The sequence below is a fragment of the Oncorhynchus mykiss genome, chromosome 21 (genome assembly GCF_057628025.1).
Source record: "Oncorhynchus mykiss isolate SJ-2025 chromosome 21, ASM5762802v1, whole genome shotgun sequence".
Lineage (NCBI taxonomy): Eukaryota > Metazoa > Chordata > Actinopteri > Salmoniformes > Salmonidae > Oncorhynchus > Oncorhynchus mykiss.
The window spans coordinates 34,901,936-34,922,334 of record NC_143042.1 but is presented as its reverse complement, the minus strand read 5'-3'; the positions used below and the strand labels follow the sequence as shown (position 1 = coordinate 34,922,334).

At 46.2% G+C, this 20,399-nt stretch overlaps 1 protein-coding gene across 1 annotated transcript; it reads right to left on the bottom strand.

Moving 5' to 3' along the window:
• Positions 1-329: 329 nt before the first annotated feature.
• LOC110500424 (purine nucleoside phosphorylase) lies at positions 330-7,589 on the bottom strand. Its single transcript, XM_021577798.3, has 6 exons — positions 7,355-7,589; positions 6,561-6,730; positions 6,097-6,200; positions 3,793-3,968; positions 1,395-1,585; positions 330-1,167 (listed from the first exon to the last, which is right to left on the bottom strand). Exons 1-6 carry the CDS (start codon positions 7,375-7,377, stop codon positions 950-952), a joined length of 882 nt encoding a protein of 293 aa, XP_021433473.1. The 5' UTR covers positions 7,378-7,589; the 3' UTR covers positions 330-949.
• Between the last annotated feature and the right edge of the window lie 12,810 nt (positions 7,590-20,399).

Below are 20,399 nucleotides of genomic sequence, written 5' to 3'. Positions count from 1 at the left end.
TAAATAGACCCAAGTGGGGAGGTCTATGAGAGTGTGTCGATTTACATTAAGCGTATTTGATCGAATAGAAGTTTCATAATGTTTCAGCTGTTACAGATGTACTGATGTAAGTGATGGCATTCAGGCCACTTTGAGAAAAACTACTGTTGTTCACATGCGTATATGCCCTCTCATTGGCTAGAATGGTCCCACCTGATCTCACCTCCTCCCGTCTGCCTTCCATCTTTGAGAACATTTATTTCCATTGTTAGAGCGGTCATTTGACTATCTTGTTACTATAATAGACAATCTTCGGTATCATTAACCAATAAATCCTCCAATCGACTTGATCACATTAATAAATATAAACTTTAGTAAGCACATTCATATTAAAAAAAGAACAAGAGCAAAAATAACACTTTATGTCAACAACTAATGTACATTAGACAGGATACATACGTTAAAAGACATGTACAGCAGATCGATAGCTTTCTCATTGTTAAGTTAAATCAAGACATTTACACATGCAGCTCAATATTAAGTTAACATTATCAACTTATAATAGACAATAATAATAACGATAAACATTTTTGAGACAGCCTGTAGAGTCGCGCATGACAGGAATGTACACCATCGTCTTGAAAATGGGAAGAATGTTTTAAAAAGAGGGACTGTGAGCGTGAGAGGTCAGCCAGTAAGTGACTGTTCCACACAGCTCTCAGAGCAGGCAATCTTGTGTCAAAAGCAGGTCATTGGGTTTCATAACTTCAAGGCGGTCGGTTTCTACTGATCCAGAGCCAGTTTTACCATAGAAATTGAATTCCTAGAATGGGTTTTGCACCTCAGACCAAGGTAATTTCACTTCATTGGTACACTCAAAATGGCCGCCAGTCCACCCATTGTCTTAAATGGGATTCCCATTGTAGGAATTCTATTTCGATGAGTTTGGTGGTTGGTTCCATTCGTTCATTTAGGCATTGGTGTTGTTGTATTCCATGCGGGTGACCATGGTAGAGATCAGTTTCTCCAGCTGGATGGCGCGGTGCTGGCCTGTCTCAAGGACTTCCTCATGGTTGGCCTTCTCCTCACTGTCGTAGTCCATCACAGCCCTGTTGGTTATCAGGGATAGGGCGAACACACGCATGCCGCAGTGACGCGCCGCGATCACCTCGTGAGCCGTGCTCATGCCTGAGAGAGAGGGAGAGAAAGAACGTTAGAGCAGTACAGACATAGGGAAAATACGCTTGATAACCGCATCAGTTATGTTTCCTCAATATGAGAGAAGATTTTGAGTTCAATATGTCAAATGTCAAATATAAATGTCAAATATGCAAATATGTCAAATGCAATGAACGGAGCATTAAGGCGGTCTTGTGATTAAAACTAGGGGAAGGCACGGTGGAGATGAGACTTACCGACAGCGTCAGCTCCCAGTTTGTGCAGCAGGCGGCACTCCGCGATGGTCTCGAATGAGGGCCCGCCCAGGACGCAGTATACGCCCTCGCGCAGGAAGTCACCGTAGCCTAGTTCCTGTCCCACATCCACAGCCAGCTGCTGCAGCTCTCTGTCGTACGCGTCCGACATACAGGGGAATCGCACACCGAACCTAGGAAAGTGAGAGAGGGAGGAAGGGAGAGATGGTTACACCTCAATGCCACAAAACTAGAGATGCAAGATATATAGGTAAGCATATGGGAATGGGCCGATATTAGCTAAAAATGCCAACATTGGAATGTCTAGTTTAACGCCGATGTGCAAAACCGATGTCAAAGCTGACGTGCATACCCATACAACGTAGGTAGATGACGTGCATACCTATATAACGTAGATAGATGACGTGCATACCTATTTAACGTAGGTAGATGACGTGCATACCTATATAACGTAGGTAGATGACGTGCATACCTATATAACGTAGGTAGATGACGTAATGACGCCATGAAAAATACAGCGCTACACGTGCAACACGGCGTTCCTAACCGAGCCCACAATGTCTGCTGTGTGGATCTGTTTTGGTGTTTCAAAGGAAGATATTTACACCGCTATTATTTCCCGAGGACGGGAGAAAGTGAAATCTTTCAATACCACAGACCTAATTACTCATTTGAAAGTGCATCACCCTCCAGAAGTTCAGTGACTACTTAGAAAAAAAAGCTGAATAAAAACAAAAGTGCACACTTCCAACAACTAAACAAGTTCAAGTCGAGCAGTCATTTGAAAGAGCAAGAACATTTCAACGGTGAAATCCATTAATGCCAAGATAATGGAATTCATTGCCCTTGACAGTCAACCGTTCTCTGTCGTGGATGTTGTTGGCTTTCGCCGACTGGTCAAGCACCTCGAGCCCAGGTACACACCACCAAGTAGCCACTATTTTTCAGATGTTGCCCTTCCGGAGTTACACTGTATTGTTGAAACTTACCTCCATGAGCTACTTGCTATGAGCGTCACTCTTATTAGCTTCACTACCGACATTTGGACGAGCGATGTCAGCCCCATGAGCATGCAGAGTCTGACAGCACAGTGGGTCAATGAGGATTTCGTACTGAGTAAAGCCGTATTGCATGCTCAAGAATGTCCTGGTTCTCTACCTCTGTTCAATGGCATTTGAGAACATGTTTGAAACTTGGAATCATGAACACACTCCTAGCTCCATTCGACCAACTGACTCGAGAAATAAGCTCATCAACTACGTCTGCAGCAGACGTGATGTTATGGCGATGAAACGCCTGCTCAACAAAACTGCAGACAGACCGTGGGATGCAAACTTGAAAAAAGTCCTCTACTAGACGCTTGTGACCAAGCGATTAGGTGTCATTCTCTCTGAGGCTCTTTACTGTGTCGCCACCATGCTTGATGCTAGGTACAAGGACCGCTACTTCGACGCAGACAAGAAACAGGGTTTACGTGAAATGTTACATACACAGCTGGACAAGATGGAAACGGACACAGTGACAGTGCCCACCGAGGAAGAGAGGCCACAGACGGACAGACGGAGCTGAAACTTCACTGCTTGACATGTATGATGAAATCCTGGTTGAGAAGGAAACGACTGAACAAACGAACAATGAAACAGCACAGCAGGTAAGTGAAAGAAATAGGTTTTGATTATGTTTTACTGGTAATGGGGACAGACGTGAATGCCAACAAAATAACTTTTTGGTTAGTGTGCGTGTGTGTGTTTCAACTATTTCACTGTACTAGAATGCTTAAAAGGCCACTAAAGTGTTAAATAGCGGTTATCGGTATCGGGTTTTATGGCAAGGAAAATATTGGATATCAGTATCGGCCAAAAATGTCATATCTGTAACGTTCTGAGTGTAGTGGGTGAGAAGTCAGGCGCAGGAAGCAGAGAGTTCAGGGGAGTGCTACTTTAATGCACAAAAAACGGCGAACATAAGCCAACCCCACGAAAACACAGGGCGTATAACAAAACAAATGCCCCAAACAGGGGGACTTAAACTGTCCAGCAAAACCCACGAAAATGGGAAAACACGTAACCCACAGACGTGCACACAAGTTTACACAAAACAGAAGGTCACAATAATTAATCCCGCACAAGGAACCAGGCGGGCCGGCTGACTAATAAACAGGTGCACTCAATAAACACATAAGGAGGGGGAGGAAATAATCAGTGGCAGCTAGTAGGCCGGCGACGACGACCGCCGAGCGCCACCCGAACGGGAAGGGGAGCCACCGTCGGTCGGAGTCGTGACAATATCAGTGTATCCCTACACATAACTATTGTGAGCGTAAAGAAGTTAAACAAAATTCTCTCTGTCATACACACACACACACACTTGCCAAGCCTACCTGTCGTCGTTTGCTCCAGCAAGTGGGTTGCTGCCAGCAAAGCCGGGCATGTTGATGTGGTCTTTCATGATCATGATGTCTCCCACTTTGAAGTCCTGGTTGAGACCGCCAGCAGCGTTGGTCAGCATGACCGTCTCTACACCCAGCAAGCTGAAGATACGCATAGGCAGGGTGATCTGGAACACGCATACATTCCCAGTCAAAAGTTTGGACATACCTACTCATTCAAGGGTTTTTCATTGTCTGGAATCATGTAGTAACCAAAGAAAAGTGTTAAACAAATCAAAATATATTTTAGATTATTCAAAGTAGCCACCCTTGCACACTCAACACACCTCTCTCAGCTAGCTTCACCTGGAATGCTTTTCCAACAGTCTTGAAGGAGTTCCCACATATGCTGAGCACTTGTTGGATGCTTCTTCTTCACTCTGCGGTTCAACTCATCCCAAATCATCTCAATTGGGTTGAGGTCGGGTGATTGTGGAGGCCAGGTCATCTGATGCAGCACTCCATCACTCTCCTTCTTGGTCAAATAGCCCTTACACATCCTGGAGGTGTGTTGTGTGATTGTCCTGTTGAAAAACAAATGATAGTCCCACTAAGCACATACCAGATGGGATGGTGTATCACTGCAGAATGCTGTTGTAGCAATGCTGTTCTTTTTAATCACTGACAGTGTCACCAGAAAAGCATCCCCACACCATCACATCTCCTTCTCCATGCTTCACGGTGGGAACTACGCATGAGGAGATAATCTGTTCATCTACTTTGCGTCTCACAAAGGACAGATTTCCACTGGTCTAATGTCCATTGCTCGTGTTTCTTGGCCCAAGCAAGTCTTTACTTCTTATCGGTGTCCGTGGTTTCTTTGTACTAATTCGACCATGAAGGCCTGATTCACGCAGTCTCCTCCGAACAGTTGATGTTGAGATGTCTGTTACTTGAACTCTGAAGCATTTATTTGGGCTGCAATTTATGAGGCTGGTAACTCTAATGCACTTGTCCTCTGCAGCAGAGGTAACTCTGGGTCTTCCTTTCCTGTGGCGGTCCTCATGAGAGCCAGTTTCATCACAGCGCTTGATGGTTTTTACGACTGCACTTGAAGAAACTTTCAGAGTTCTTGAAATTTCCCGCATTGACTGACCTTCATGTCTTAAAGTAATGATGGACTGTCATTTTTCTTTGTTCATTTGAGCTGTTCTTGCCATAAAATGGACTTGGTCTTTTACCAATTAGGGCTATCTTCTATATACCACCCCTACTTTGTCACAACACAACTGATTGGCTCAAACGCAATAAGATAAAGAAATTCCACAAATGTATGTTTAACAAGGCACACCTCTTAATTGAAATGCATTCCAGGTGACTACCTCATGAAGCTGATTGACAGAAGGCCAAGAGTGTGCAAAGCTGTCATCAAGGCAAAGGGTGGCTACTATGAAGAATCTCAAATATAACATATTTGGATTTGTTTAACATTTTTTTGGTTACTACATGATTCCATAGGTGTTATTTCATACTTTTGATGTCTTCACTATTATTCTACAATGTAGAAAATATTAAAAATAAAGACAAATCGTTGAATGAGTAGGTGTGTATAAACTTTTGACTGTCCTCCACAAAAGTATGGGGCTTGCCTGTCCTCGCCACTCAGTAGCTCACCATATAATAATCTTCTAGCCCTTTCTTATTAATGGTATCTGTTGCTTTTAAACACGTCTTACTACTCGAAAGTCGTCTTTATTTTCACTCCAAAACCTCCGGTGGCTTATTTTTCAAATGGTTATGTTTCGTTTCTAAATGTCTGCGCAAGAGTGAAGGTTTCCCGTGAAAGAGTAACGTGATTGGATGTTAATTATTTGACTAGGCTACCTGTATTTGACATTGTGTTATTATTTCGCTGAACACTAGATGGTTTAATTTTATTTTGGGCAGTGAAATGAGGCTACACAGGGAAGAATAAAAAAATCACCCAAATGTATAGCCCCGTTGGAAAATATGAATGTACTGTTTAAAAATGTGGTGAAAAAAATATATATATTTGATGTACCCACGACAGCATTGCGCGTACCCCACTTTGGGAATACCTGGGCTAGTTGATTTAATACTATGTGTTTTTATTCTCTTTACTTCTATGTATGGTATATTTTATATTTTACCTGTGTATTTGACTGACTCATCTTGTTGTCAAGAAAGGCATAATAATGAATCCATCTTCTCTACCTATCATTTAAAGTAATCCAGAAGAACACCATATGTCTGAATCCTACAGTTTCTACATGGTATGTTGGTAGACAGACATACCTTCTGGATGGCGTATCCCTCGTACAGGTGGAAGCGTCCCTGCATGCACACGCATGGCCTTCCCTTCAGTGTCCCAAACACCAAGCGTCCAGCATGGCCATGCACTGTAACATACAACAACCAATTAGAATGCACTGACGACGCACAGCAACCAATCAGAAAACATCTTATAGAACCACACTTAGAAGAAAAAGGTGATTTCTATGGAGAACCCTTTTGGAATCAAAAAGGGTTCTACTTGGAACCAAAAAGGGTTCTCCTATGGGGACAGCCAAAGAACTCTTTTGGAACCCTTTTTTTCCTAAGAGTGCAGCTGTTTTTCATAGGCTATAATCTGAGCCCAGAATTCTCCCTGGTTAGGTAACATGGCTAACGTAGACCCCATATACCTTGCCCTGTACATCTGCAATGCAGATTCACCAAATAAGAAAACAAGTAGACAGATATACACTACTACTACATGCCTGTGCTCTGGGGGAAGTTGGGGATGTCCTTGTAGTTGAATGCCACTTGGTCTTTCAGCATGTCAGCCAGTCCTCCCATTCCTGAACCACACACGATGCCAACCACGGGGCGAACGGAGGTCTGGGCCAACAGCCAGTCTGCTGTGGCCTTGCAGTCCTCGAAGCTGTACCTGAAACTCACAGAAATAAGAGAGATAGACGTTAGAATATAATTTACTTATAGTAATACTTTATAATAAAACAAATGGATGTCATAGTCAATGCGATCACGACACATAGCTGATGTGCCACGGGGTGTTTCAGAGTGTCTATGGGAAGTTGAAGTGTGTGTGTCCTTTGAGCAATAATCTAAGTCTGTGTGTTAATGAGTGTGAGGCTCCATAGTGTCGAATCTCCCAAGGACACACACACAGGAGGATATTTTTTTTCTTATTCGATAACATGATTTCAACTATCATTTAATCTCAATGAAAATATCAAATTCTTTCTGCTGCCCCAATCGCATGTGACTCGTCCGATCCACACAAATCCATTTTTGGTGTTTCATCTAAAATTACACACACACACACACACGCACACAACTATATCCTCCACTTGCACAGTTGACCATGTGTGGTAGACCTACAGTAGCACCACATTGAATACAAGTTGCGGATGAGTACTGTTAGTAAATACAATGATATAATGATGCAATTGCCTATTAGGCTACGCACTTGCCCGCATAACAATGTGAGAAGCGCGTCCAGAACACGAAAGGAATTAATTAAATTTAGCTAATAGTCTATGCTACTCACCCGGTGCTTGAGTCTGGAAACATGATAAAGTAATGTAATGTCTCTTGAATCCTCTCAAAAGCAGCGATTTATCAATTGGCTTAATGTAACTGCAGCAGATAGACTTGTCTGGCGGCAAAACGTCAAGCGGAAAACAATCCTTACAAATGTAAACTTAAAATAAATACATTAAAGTGATAGGCCTATTTATAATAAAGTTATATCGTTTAAACGGTCACAATCTTCAGTTGAAAACCGTTGAGCTGTTTAGTAGTCTTTCAGTTAACTGTTAAAATGCCTTGGCGCTCGATTCGCTGATCAGTGTTTAGTCAGCGGCGTAGTTATAGACCGAGCCCCTCTCTGTTATCCCTCCCCCCGAGTGACGCAAATAGATCCCGAGGTTTGGATTGGTCTGCACAGCACACCTCCTTTAAACTGCGCAATTTTGGACAGAAATAACGCACTGTGACTGGTGGAAATATGTTGTACATCAGTTTGAGTTTATTCTAGGGCAAATCCCGAGACGCCTCTTCAGAATGGTCAGCACATCAGAAGCTTCAAATAAATATTTATCAACAAAGGGGTGTAGGCTACTGATTGTACCACAGGTATTTCATACGAACCATCTGCTGTTGATCATTTGAAAAAGCGAAAGTTAAAAAAAAAACGTATCTGGCTTATTTTTCAGCATTTTATGTATCGACAAGATATAATATGATGATGGGGATTCACATAAGGAAGTGACTCAAAAGCCTGGACATGAATTATGCTTTTGTTTTGAATATCACGCGTGACTCGATATACTCCTCTCATCACAACCCACCGATGATTATTGCATTATTTGGGTAATAGGCACCGACACACTCGAAAGAAAACACATGGAAGCGTGCGCAAAACCCATGTAAAAATGTTGCAACCTGATCTTTGGCAGAAATGAGCAAAGACAGAGAGAGAAAAGTTGCTCAATATTTTTTAAATATTTGGATCTACCAGTTCTTCCAAATATAAGAAAGAAGCTCTAAAACGAGTGAAAAGGTCCATGTGTGATGGACACCACATCCCTCTTTCCTCCATTTTTTGTGTAGGCTACCACCTTGAACATAGTGTAAGGGCAATAAACATAGCTATTTAACACTTGACATTTGAGATTGTGTGCCTGATAGTAAAATGATATAACATCCTTATAGGCGGCAGGTAGCTTAGTGGTTAGAGCGTTGGGCCAGTAACCCGAAAGATTGCTGGATAGAACCCCTGAGCTGACAAAGTAAAAATACGCCAAGGCAGTTAACCCACTGTTCCCCGGTTGGCTGTCATTGTTAATGAGAATTTGTTCTTACCTGACTGGCGTAGGTAAATAATGGTTTTAAGAAATAAAATAGTGCCTCTACGTTTTGTTATTCTAAAATGGATTACAATCTTTAAAATGCTCAGCAATCCTCAGCAGTCTACATATAATGACAAAGCGAAAACCGGTTTTTAGAACTGTTTGCACATGTTTACAAATAAAAAACAAATACCTTATTTACATAAGTATTCAGACTCGAAATTGAGCTCAGATGCGTCTTGTTTCCATTGGTCATCCTTGAGACGTTTCTACTACTTGATAGGAGTCCACCTGTGTTCAATTAATTTGATTTGATATGAATTGGAAAGGCACACACCTGTCTATATAAGGTCACACAGTTGACAGTGCATGTCAGAGCAAAATCCAAGCCATGAGGTCGAAGGAAATGTTTGTAGAGCTCCGAGACAGGATCGTATCGAGGCACAGATCTGGGGAAGGGTACCAAAACATTTCTGCAGCATTGAAGGTCCCCAAGAACACAGTGGCCTCCATCATTTTTAAATGGAAGAAGTTTGGAACTACCAAGACTGTTCCTAGAGCTGTTCGACTGGCCACACTGACCAATCGGGGGAGAAGGGTCTTGGTTAGGGAGTGACCCGATGGTCACTCTGACAGAGCTCTAGAGTTCCTCTGTGGAGATGGGAGAACCTGCCAGAAGGACAACAATCTCTGCAGCACTCCACCAATCAGGCCTTTATGGTAGAGTGACCAGACGGAACCCACTCCTCAGTAAAAGGCACATGACAACCAGCTTGGAGTTTACCAAAAGGCACCTAAAGACTCTCAGATCATGAGAAACAAGAATCTCTGGTCTGATGAAACCAAGATTGATCTCTTGAATGCCAAGCGTCACGTCTGGAGGAAACCTGGCACCATCACTATGGTGAAGCATGGCGGTGGCAGCATCATGCTGTGCGGATGTTGAGAGATCCTTGATGAAAACCTGCTCCAGAGCATTCAGGACCTCAGACTGGGGAGAAGATTCACCTTCCAACAGGACCACGACCCTAAGCACACACCGAAGACAGCGCAGGAATGGCTTCAGCACAAGTCTCTGAATGTCCTTGAGTGGTCCAGCCAGAGCCCGGACTTGAACCCGATTAAACATCTCTGGAGAGACCTGAAAATAGCTGTTCAGCGACGCTCCCATCCAACCTGACAGAGCTTGAGAGGATCTGCAGAGAAGAATGGGAGTAACATGCTGACCAGACCGGACACGTCGGGTGCGCGAGCGTCGCAAAATACATTTAGAAATCCATGTTATTCAATTATTGCACCCACACTGCTCGCTCGCGCCAACGAGCGTCTGCGATGCCAAGGGCTAAAACAGAACTCCTTTCTATTTCTGACGCAGATCGCGCTGAAAGTCCAGCCTCTCCCATCTCTTCATTGGTTTATAGAAGCAGGTACCCATGTGCCATCTCCTCATTGGTTATACCCACGTGGGTGATTGAAAGACAAACTGTTTTCCCGGTAATCGTGGTAATACTATGCAAGTTTAGATGCCAATCACCATATAAGTTCAAAGATGAAAAAGCCTGGAAGGAGGAGAGATGACTAAAAACGATTCGGTTGGCCATTTTATGTGTGGATTAAAATAAAATAACAACTCAATGTTTATATCCCAGGACAAATTAGCGAGCAAGTGCAAGCTAACTAGCTAAATTGCCACACATGTTTAATGCTTTTCGACCTGTCCCCAAATTAGTGTCATTGGTTCAGAGTTTGTTTTGTTATTTTAACCTGCGTGTCGTGAACGCGTTTGGTGTAGGGGGACAAAATAAATGTATGCACGTTAGCGCACGCGCGCAGCCGGTTTGTGTTCCGTGTTACTCCCCAAATACAGGTGTGCCTAGCTTGTAGCGCCATACCCAAGAAGACTCAAGGCTGTAATCGCTGCCAAAGGTCTTTCAACAAAGTACTTAGTAAGGGTCTGAACATTTATGCAAATGTGATATTTCTGTTTTTTTATTTTATACATTTGCAAAAATGTCTAAAAACCTGTTTTTGTTTTGTCAATTTGAGGTATTGTGTGTCGATTTAATACATTTTAGAATAAGGATGTAACCTAACAAAATGTGGAAAAAGTGTAGAGGTCTGAATACTTTTTTTTATTTACTTATGACACACTGTTACATGTTCCTGGCTCTACTATAGTCAACATGAAAGATGACAATGGTCTACTAGGTCTAAAAGTAAAATAATGGAATATAGAAATATAGAAATATTATATTGAGCAATGTCGGAGTGGCATTGACTAAAATACAGTAGAATAGAATACATTATATACATATGAGATGAGTAAAGCAGTATGTAAACATTATTTAAACCTCTTTGGGCTGCAATCCAGTTAACGGGATGATATGACAACAGCCAGTGAACGTGCAGGGCGCCAAATTCAAAACAACAAATCTCATAATTAATATTCCTCAAACATACATGTATCTTTTACCATTTTAAAGGTGTTCTTGTTTTTAATCCCACCACAGTGTCTGATTTCAAATAGGATTTACGGCGAAAGCACCACAAACGATTGTTAGGTCACCAACAAGCCACAGAAAAACACGGCCATTTTCCCACCCAAAGAGAGGAATCACAAAAAGCACAAATAGAGATAAAATGAATCACTAACCTTTGATGATCTTTATCAGATGACACCCATAGGACTTCATGTTACACAATACATGTATGTTTTGTTTGATAAAGTTCATATTTCTATAAAAAAAATCTGAGTTTACATTGCCGCGTTACATTCACTAGTTCCAAAAACATCCAGTGATTTTTCATAGCCACATCGATTCAACAGAAATACTCATCATAAATGTAGATGATAATACACAATTTTTCATAGCCACATCGATTCAACAGAAATACTCATCATAAATGTAGATGATAATACAAGTTATACACATGGAATTATAGATATACCTGTGTGGAGGTTAATGCAACCGCTGTGTCAGATTTCAAAAAAACTTTACGGAAAAAGCAAACCATGCAATAATCTGAGAAGGCGCTCAGAACAATCAAGTCAAAATAGCCGCAGTGTTGTAGTCAAAATATATCATAAATTACATGCTAAATATTCCCTTACCTTTGATCTTCATCAGAATGCACTCCAAGGAATCCCAGGTCCACAATAAATGCTTGATTTGTTCGATAATGTCCGTTATTTATGTCCAATTAGCTACTTTTGTTAGAGCGTTTGGTATTCATATCCAAACGCTCGTTCTGGTCAGTGTTACGTCGGACAAAAACTTCAAAAAGTTATATTACAGGTCGAAGAAACATTTCAAACTAAGTACAGAATCAATCATTAGGATGTTTTTAACATTAATCTTCAATAAAGTTCCAACCGGAGTATTCCTTTGTGTCTTCAAGAGCCATGGAACGCAGGTTGCTATCACGTGCAATGCGTATGACCAGAAAATGGCTGACTGCCAGACACCTGATTCATTCTGCTGTCATTCAGTCCCACAACACAGTAGAAGCCTCATTCAAATTTCTATAGACGGTTGACATCTAGTGGAAGCCCTAGGAAGTGCAACATCATTAATATCTCAAGGGGATTTCAATGGCAACTGTGTTGAGTACATACCAGCCTCAGATTTCTCACTTCCTGTTTTGATTTCTCCCCAGGTTTTTGCCTGCCATATGAGTTCTGTTAAACTCACAGACATCATTCAAACAATTTGAGAAACTTCAGAGTGTTTTCTATCCAATACTAATAATAATATGCATATATTAGCAACTGAGACTGAGGAGCAGGCCGTTTACTTTGGGCACCTTATTCATCCAAGCTACTCAATATTGCCCCCCAGCCATAAGAAGTTTTCAGCATTATTAAAGTGACTAGTGTTCCATTATTAAAGTGTCCAGTGTTTCCAAGTCTATGTATATAGGGCAGAAGCCTCTAAGATGCAGGGTTGTGTAACAGGGTGGAAGCCAGCTAGTGATAGCTATTTAACAGTCTGATAGCCTTGAGATACAGTGCCTTGCGAAAGTATTCGGCCCCCTTGAACTTTGCGACCTTTTGCCACATTTCAGGCTTCAAACATAAAGATATAAAACTGTATTTTTTGTGAAGAATCAACAACAAGTGGGACACAATCATGAAGTGGAATGACATTTATTGGATATTTCAAACTTTTTTAACAAATCAAAAACTGAAAAATTGGGCGTGCAAAATGATTCAGCCCCCTTAAGTTAATACTTTGTGTCGTTCCACTTCATGATTGTGTCCCACTTGTTGTTGATTCTTCACAAAAAAATACAGTTTTATATCTTTATGTTTGAAGCCTGAAATGTGGCAAAAGGTCGCAAAGTTCAAGGGGGCCGAATACTTTCGCAAGGCACTGTATGTTTTGGTTGGTCAGGGTGTGATCTGAGTGGGCATTCTATGTTACATGTCTAGTTTGTCTAGTTCTATGTTTGGCCTGATATGGTTCTCAATCAGAGGCAGGTGTTAGTCATTGTCTCTGATTGGGAACCATATTTAGGTAGCCTGGGTTTCACTGTGTGTTTGTGGGTGATTGTTCCTGTCTCTGTGTTTGCACCAGATAGGACTGTTTAGGTTTTCACTTTTCTTGTTTTGTTTAGTCTGTTCATGTATAGTTTTCTTTATTAAAAACATGAATAACCACCACGCTGCATTTTGGTCCACCTCTACTTCACCATAGGAAAACCCTTACAGAATCACCCACCACAACAGGACCAAGCAGCGTGGTAACGGGCAACAGCAGCGAAAAGAGGAATGGACATGGGAGGACGTTTTGGACGGCAAGAGTATGGACTATACTACGTGGGAGGAGATAGACAGGTGGGCGGTCGACCCAGGGAGAGTGCCGGAGCCCGCCTGGGATTCGCTGGAGCAGTGCGAAGAGGGGTATAGGAGAATGGAGTTGGAGAGACAAGCACAGCGGCGCGGAAGGAAGCCCGAGAGTCAGCCCCAAAAATGTCTTGGGGGGGGGCACACAGGAAGTGTGGCGAAGCCAGGTAGGAGACCTGCGCCAACTTCCTGTGTTTACCGGGGGGCTAGAGAGACCGGACAGGCACCGTGTTATGCTGTGAAGCGCACGGTGTCACCAGTGCGGGTGCATAGCCCAGTGCGGGCTATTCCACCTCGCCGCACTGGCAGGGCGACCGGGAGCATGCAACCAGGTAGGGTTGGGCAGGCTCTGTGCTCAAGAGCTCCAGTGCGCCTGCACGGTCCGGTCTATCCGTCACCACCTCCACGCACCAGCCCTCCGGTGGCAGCCCCCCGCACCAGGCTGTCTCTCCGGCTCATCCTTACAGGGGCCGCTGCCGGAGTCTCCCGCCTATCTAGCGCTGCCAGAACCTTCCTCCTCTCCAGCGCAGCCGGAGTCTCCCGCCGGTTCGGCGCTACCAGAGCTACTCAGTCCAGCGCTGCCAGAGCCTTCCTCTCCAGCGTTGCCGGAGCTTCCCATCTGCCCAGCGCCATCTGAGCTTCACATCTGCCCAGAGCTGCCGGAGCCCCTCTGCCCAGAGCTGCCGGAGCCCCTCTGCCCAGAGCTGCCGGAGCCCCTCTGCCCAGAGCTGCCGGAGCCCCTCTGCCCAGAGGCGCCGGAGCCCCTAAGCCCAGAAGCGCCGGAGCCCCTAAGCCCAGAGGCGCCGGAGCCCCTAAGCCCAGAGGCGCCGGAGCCCCTAAGCCCAGAGGCGCCGGAGCCCCTAAGCCCAGAGGCGCCGGAGCCCCTCAGCCCAGAGGCGCCGGAGCCCCTCAGCCCAGAGGCTCTCCGGATAGGGAGAGATTCAATATGTCCGTAAACAGAGGCGCCGGAGCCCCTCAGCCCAGAGGCGCCGGAGCCCCTCAGCCCAGAGGCGCCGGAGCCCCTCAGCCCAGAGGCGCCAGAGCCCCTCAGCCCAGAGGCGCCAGAGCCCCTCAGCCCAGAGGCGCCAGAGCCCCTCAGCCCAGAGGCGCCAGAGCCCCTCAGCCCAGAGGCGCCAGAGCCCCTCAGCCCAGAGGAGCAGCTGCACCTCTGTCCCGAGCAGCTGCACCTCTGTCCCGAGCAGCTGCACCTCTGTCCCGAGCAGCTGCACCTCTGTCCCGAGCAGCTGCACCTCTGTCCCGAGCAGCTGCACCTCTGTCCCGAGCAGCTGCACCTCTGTCCCGAGCAGCTGCCCCTCTGTCCCGAGCTGCCCCTCTGTCCCGAGCTGCCCCTCTGTCCAGTGGGGTCATTAAGTAGGGTTGCCGTGGTTAGGAGGCCACGGAAGCGGACAAGGTGGGGGACTAAGACTATGGTGAAGTGGGGGCCACGTCCAGTACCAGAGCCGCCACCACGGACAGATGCCCACCCAGACCCTCCCCTATAGGTTCAGGTTTTGCGGCCGGAGTCCGCACCTTGGGGGGGGGGGGGGGGGTACTGTCACACCCTGACCATAGTTTGCTTTGTATGTTTCTATGTTTTGGTTGGTCAGGGTGTGATCTGAGTGGGCATTCTATGTTACATGTCTAGTTTGTCTAGTTCTATGTTTGGCCTGATATGGTTCTCAATCAGAGGCAGGTGTTAGTCATTGTCTCTGATTGGGGACCATATTTAGGTAGCCTGGGTTTCACTGTGTGTTTGTGGGTGATTGTTCCTGTCTCTGTGTTTGCACCAGATAGGACTGTTTAGGTTTTCACTTTTCTTGTTTTGTTTAGTCTGTTCATGTATAGTTTTCTTTATTAAAAACATGAATAACCACCACGCTGCATTTTGGTCCGCCTCTACTTCACCACAGGAAAACCCTTACAGATACAGGAACATTGGTGGACATCTTTGAAGCAAGTGGGGACAGCAGACTGGGATAGGGAGAGATTCAATATGTCCGTAAACACTCCAGCCAGCTGGCCTGCGCATGCTCTGAGGATGCGGCTAGGGATGCCCCCCTTTTGAGAGTTAACACGCTCAAATGTCTTACTCACATCGGGCACGGAGAAGGAGAGCCCACAGTCCTTGGTAGCGATTCGGAGGCGAAGAAGATGTTTAATTCGTCTGAGAGCAAGACGTTGGTGTCCGAGACATGGCTAGTTTTCCCTTTGTAGTCCGTGATTGTCTCTAGGCCATGCCACATATGTCTCATGTCTGAGCCGTTGAATTGTGACTCCACTTTGTCTCTGTACTGGCATTTTGCCTGATTGACTGCCTTACGGGGGGAATAACTACACTGTTTGTATTTGGCTGAATTCCTAGTCACCTTGCCATGGTTAAATGCGGTGGTTTGTGCTTTCAGTTTTGCGCAAATGCTGCCAACTATCCACGGTATCTGGTTTGGGTAGGTTTTAATAGTCACAATGGGTACAACATCTGCTATATACTTCCTGTGTCACGTTCTGACCTCTATTTCCTTTGTGTTGTATTTATTTAGTATGGTCAGGGCGTGAGTTGGGTGGGCAGTCTGTTTGTTTTTCTATGTTGTGGGGCAGTTCTATGTTTTCGGCCTAGTATGGTTCTCAATCAGAGGCAGGTGTCATTAGTTGTCTCTGATTGAGAATCATACTTAGGTAGCCTGGGTTTCACTGTGTGTTTGTGGGTGATTGTTCCTGTCTTTGTACTTGCACCAGATAGGGCTGTTTTGAGTTCTCACGTTTCTTGTTTTCGTTAGTTTGTTCATTGTATAGTGTCTTCATTAAAATACAATGAACAACCACCACGCTGCTTTTTGGTCCGCTTCTACTTCACAACAAGAGAACCGTTACAGAATCACCCACCACAACAGGACCAAGCGGTGTGGTAATGGGCAACGGAAAAAGCAGCAGCAGGAGCAGCGCGAGGAGGTATGGACATGGGAGGAGGAATTAGACGGAAGAGGACCCTGGGCTCAGCCAGGAGAATATCGCCGTCCCAAAGAAGAACTGGAGGCGGCGAAAGCGGAGAGGCGCTGGTATGAGGAGGCAGCGCGGCGTCGTGGATGGAAGCCCGGGAGTCAGCCCCAAAAATTTCTTGGGGGGGGGCTAACAGGGAGTATGGCTACGCCAGGTAGGAGACCTGAGCCAACTTCCTGTGGTTACCGGGGGGCTGGAGAGACCGGGCAGGCACCGTGTTATGCTGTGGAGCGCACGGTGTCCCCAGTGCGGGTGCACAGCCCGGTGCGGTACATTCCAGCTCCGCACATCGGCCGGGCTAGAGTGGGCATCGAGCCAAGTGCCATGAAGCCGGCTCTACGCATCTGGTCTCCAGTGCGTCTCCTTGGGCCGGCTTACATGGCACCAGCCTTGCGCACGGTGTCCCCGGTTCGCCTGCATAGCCCAGTGCAGGCTATTCCACCTCGCCACACTGGCAGGGCGACCGGGACCATTCAACCGGGTAAGGTTGGGCAGGCTCGGTGCTCAAGAGCTCCAGTGCGCCTGCACGGCCCGGTCTATCCGTCACCACCTCCACGCACCAGCCCTCCGGTGGCAGCTCCCCGTACCAGGCTGTCTCTCCGGCCCATCCTTGCAGGGGCTCTCTCCTCTCCAGCGCTGCCGGAGTCTCCCGCCTCTCCGGCGCTACCAGAGCCTTCCTCCTCTCCAGCGCTGCCGGAGTCTCCCGCCTGTTCGGCGCTAGGAGAGCTACTCAGCCCAGCGTTGCCGGAGCTTCCCGTCTGCCCAGCGCTGCCAGCGCCGCCCGTCTGCCCAGCGCCGCCAGTGCCGCCCGTCTGCCCAGCGCCGCCAGTGCCGCCCGCCTGCCCAGCGCCGCCAGTGCCGCCCGTCTGCCCAGCGCCGCCAGTGCCGCCCGTCTGCCCAGCGCCGCCAGTGCCGCCCGTCTGCCCAGCGCCGCCAGTGCCGCCCGTCTGCCAGGAGCCGCCAATGCCGCCCGTCAGCCAGGGGCCGCCAGTGCCGCCCGTCAGCCAGGGGCCGCCAGTGCCGCCAGTCAGCCAGGGGCCGCCAGTGCCGCCAGTCAACCAGGGGCCGCCAGTGCCGCCAGTCAGCCCAGCGCCAGCGCCGCCAGTCAACCAGGGGCCGCCAGTGCCGCCAGTCAGCCAGGGGCCGTCAGTCAGCCAGGGGCCGCCAGTGCCGCCAGTCAGCCAGGGGCCGCTAGAGCCCCTCCGCCCGGAGCAGCTGTCCCTCTGTCCCGAGCAGCTGTCCCTCTGTCCCGAGCAGCTGTCCCTCTGTCCCGAGCAGCTGTCCCTCTGTCCCGAGCAGCTGTCCCTCTGTCCCGAGAAGCTGCCCCTCTGTCCCAAGCAGCCCCTCTGTCCAGTGGGGTCATTGAGAGGGGTGGGCATGGTGAGTAAGCCACGGAGGCGGACAATAAGGCGGACTAAGACAATGGCGAAGTGGGGTCCGCGTCCCGCGCCAGAGCCGCCACCGCGGACAGACGCCCACCCAGACCCTCCCCTATAGGTCAAGGTTTTGCGGCCGGAGTCCGCACCTTTGGGGGGGGGTACTGTCACGTTCTGACCTCTATTTCCTTTGTGTTGTATTTATTTAGTATGGTCAGGGCGTGAGTTGGGTGGGCAGTCTGTTTGTTTTTCTATGTTGTGGGGCAGTTCTATGTTTTCGGCCTAGTATGGTTCTCAATCAGAGGCAGGTGTCATTAGTTGTCTCTGATTGAGAATCATACTTAGGTAGCCTGGGTTTCACTGTGTGTTTGTGGGTGATTGTTCCTGTCTTTGTACTTGCACCAGATAGGGCTGTTTTGAGTTCTCACGTTTCTTGTTTTCGTTAGTTTGTTCATTGTATAGTGTCTTCATTAAAATACAATGAACAACCACCACGCTGCTTTTTGGTCCGCTTCTACTTCACAACAAGAGAACCGTTACATCCTGATGAACTCAGTCACTGTATCCGTGTATTCGTCAATGTTATTCTCAGAGGCTACCCAGAACATTTTTTATTTTTTTTATTTCACCTTTATTTAACCAGGTAGGCTAGTTGAGAACAAGTTCTCATTTGCAACTGCGACCTGGCCAAGATAAAGCATAGCAGTGTGAACAGACAACACAAAGTTACACATGAAGTAAGTAAACAATTAACAAGTCAATAACACAGTAGAAAAAAAAGGGGAGTCTATATACATTGTGTGCAAAAGGCATGAGGAGGTAGGCAAATAATTACAATTTTGCAGATTAATAACACTGGAGTGATAAATAATCAGATGGTCATGTACAGGTAGAGATATTGGTGTGCAAAAGAGCAGAAAAGTAAATAAATAAAAACAGTATGGGGATGAGGTAGGTAAAAATGGGTGGGCTATTTACCGATAGACTATGTACAGCTGCAGCGATCGGTTAACTGCTCAGATAGCAGATGTTTGAAGTTGGTGAGGGAGATAAAAGTCTTCAACTTCAGCGATTTTTGCAATTCGTTCCAGTCACAGTCTGCGTGATCAAAATAATCTTGAAGCATGGATTCCGATTGGTCAGACCAGCATTGAATAGACCTTAGCAAGGGTACTTCCTGTTTGAGTTTCTGCCTATAGGAAGGGAGGAGCAATCAGTCGTGAGAGTCGTGATCAGATTTGCCAAAGGAAGGGTGGGGGAGGACCTTGTGGGTATTTCATAAAGTCCAGTGTTGTTCTTTGAGGGACATCGTGTGACTATGACCAAAGAGAATTCTCTTGGGAGTTAATGCGGTCGGCATTTGATTGTGAGGCATTATAGATTGGGTGAACAAAAGGACTTGAGTTTTTGTATGTTATCACAATCACACCATGAGTAGTTAGTCATGAAACATACACCCCCGCCTTTCTTCTTCCCGGAGAGTTCTTTATTCCTGTCTGCGCGATGTACTGAGAACCCAGCTGGCTGTATGGACGGGGACAGTATATCCCCAGAGAGCCATGTTTACGTGAAACAGAGTGTTACAATCTCTGATGTTTCTCTGGAAGGAGATCCTCTCCCTGAGCTCATCTACATTGTTATCCAGAGACTGAACATTAGCGAGTAATATACGGTGTGCACGGCTTCTGAGTGGTGTGCACGGCTCCTGAGTCGGACTAGAAGTCCACTCTGAATAACTCTTCTCCGCCAGCGGTGTTTTGGAGCAGCCTCTGGAATAAGATAAATTGCTTTTGGGGGTACAAACAAAGGATCCAATTCTGGAAGTCGTATTCCTGGTCGTAATGCTGCTCTGATATCCAAAAGTTATTTCCGGCTATATGTAATAACACCAACAAAAATTCTGGGCTAATAATGTAAGAAATAACACACAAAAAGTTGCTTAGGAGCTAGAAGCAGAGCTGCTGTATCTGTCGGGACCATCTTCCTATTATAACTATTACTGTTGTATTATAGCTGGATTATTATTCATGTACTTGTAGTTGCCAACAAAATCTTCAACCAAGCCTCTCAAACGAATGCCTCTCTTCAAAACAACTATGTTCTCCAAAGGAACACTTTATGTAGAGTGGGATGTCTTCTTGAGAATAACTCAAAGGAACACATTCTGTGTGCAATCTGCCACTACAATCTAGCTCTGCCCTCAACTTAAGGACTTCCCTCCGTCCTGCTGTGCTGTTTGTTGCTACTTGGCTGTCTGCCAAACTTTTATTTTTATTTTTTACTTTTAACACATTTACCAACGCCTTCGGTTTTTCCTCGCTAGACTTTTTTTATTAGACTTTTTCATCCCTGATGCTTTATCTGGACATGGTTCTACAGGACCTCCACCAGCCGAAAGAACTTAGCAGTAACATTAACACTATGCCACCCAATTGGAGTTGCTGTACTCATAATATGCAGGAGAACTATCGCCGTATGGTGAGGATAGCCGTGTTGCAAGCACAGCTTCAGATGCAATCATTAGGC

Bases quoted from the DNA above. Each gene is read 5' to 3' on its own strand.
- LOC110500424 (XM_021577798.3), bottom strand. From the start codon at position 7,377: ATGTTTCCAGACTCAAGCACCGG. The intron at 3,969-6,096 runs GTATGTCTGTCT...TGCGTGTTCCAG, and splicing joins AGGGATACGCCATCCAGAAG to ATCACCCTGCCTATGCGTAT. The intron at 1,586-3,792 runs GTAGGCTTGGCA...TCACTTTCCTAG, and splicing joins GCTGGAGCAAACGACGACAG to GTTCGGTGTGCGATTCCCCT.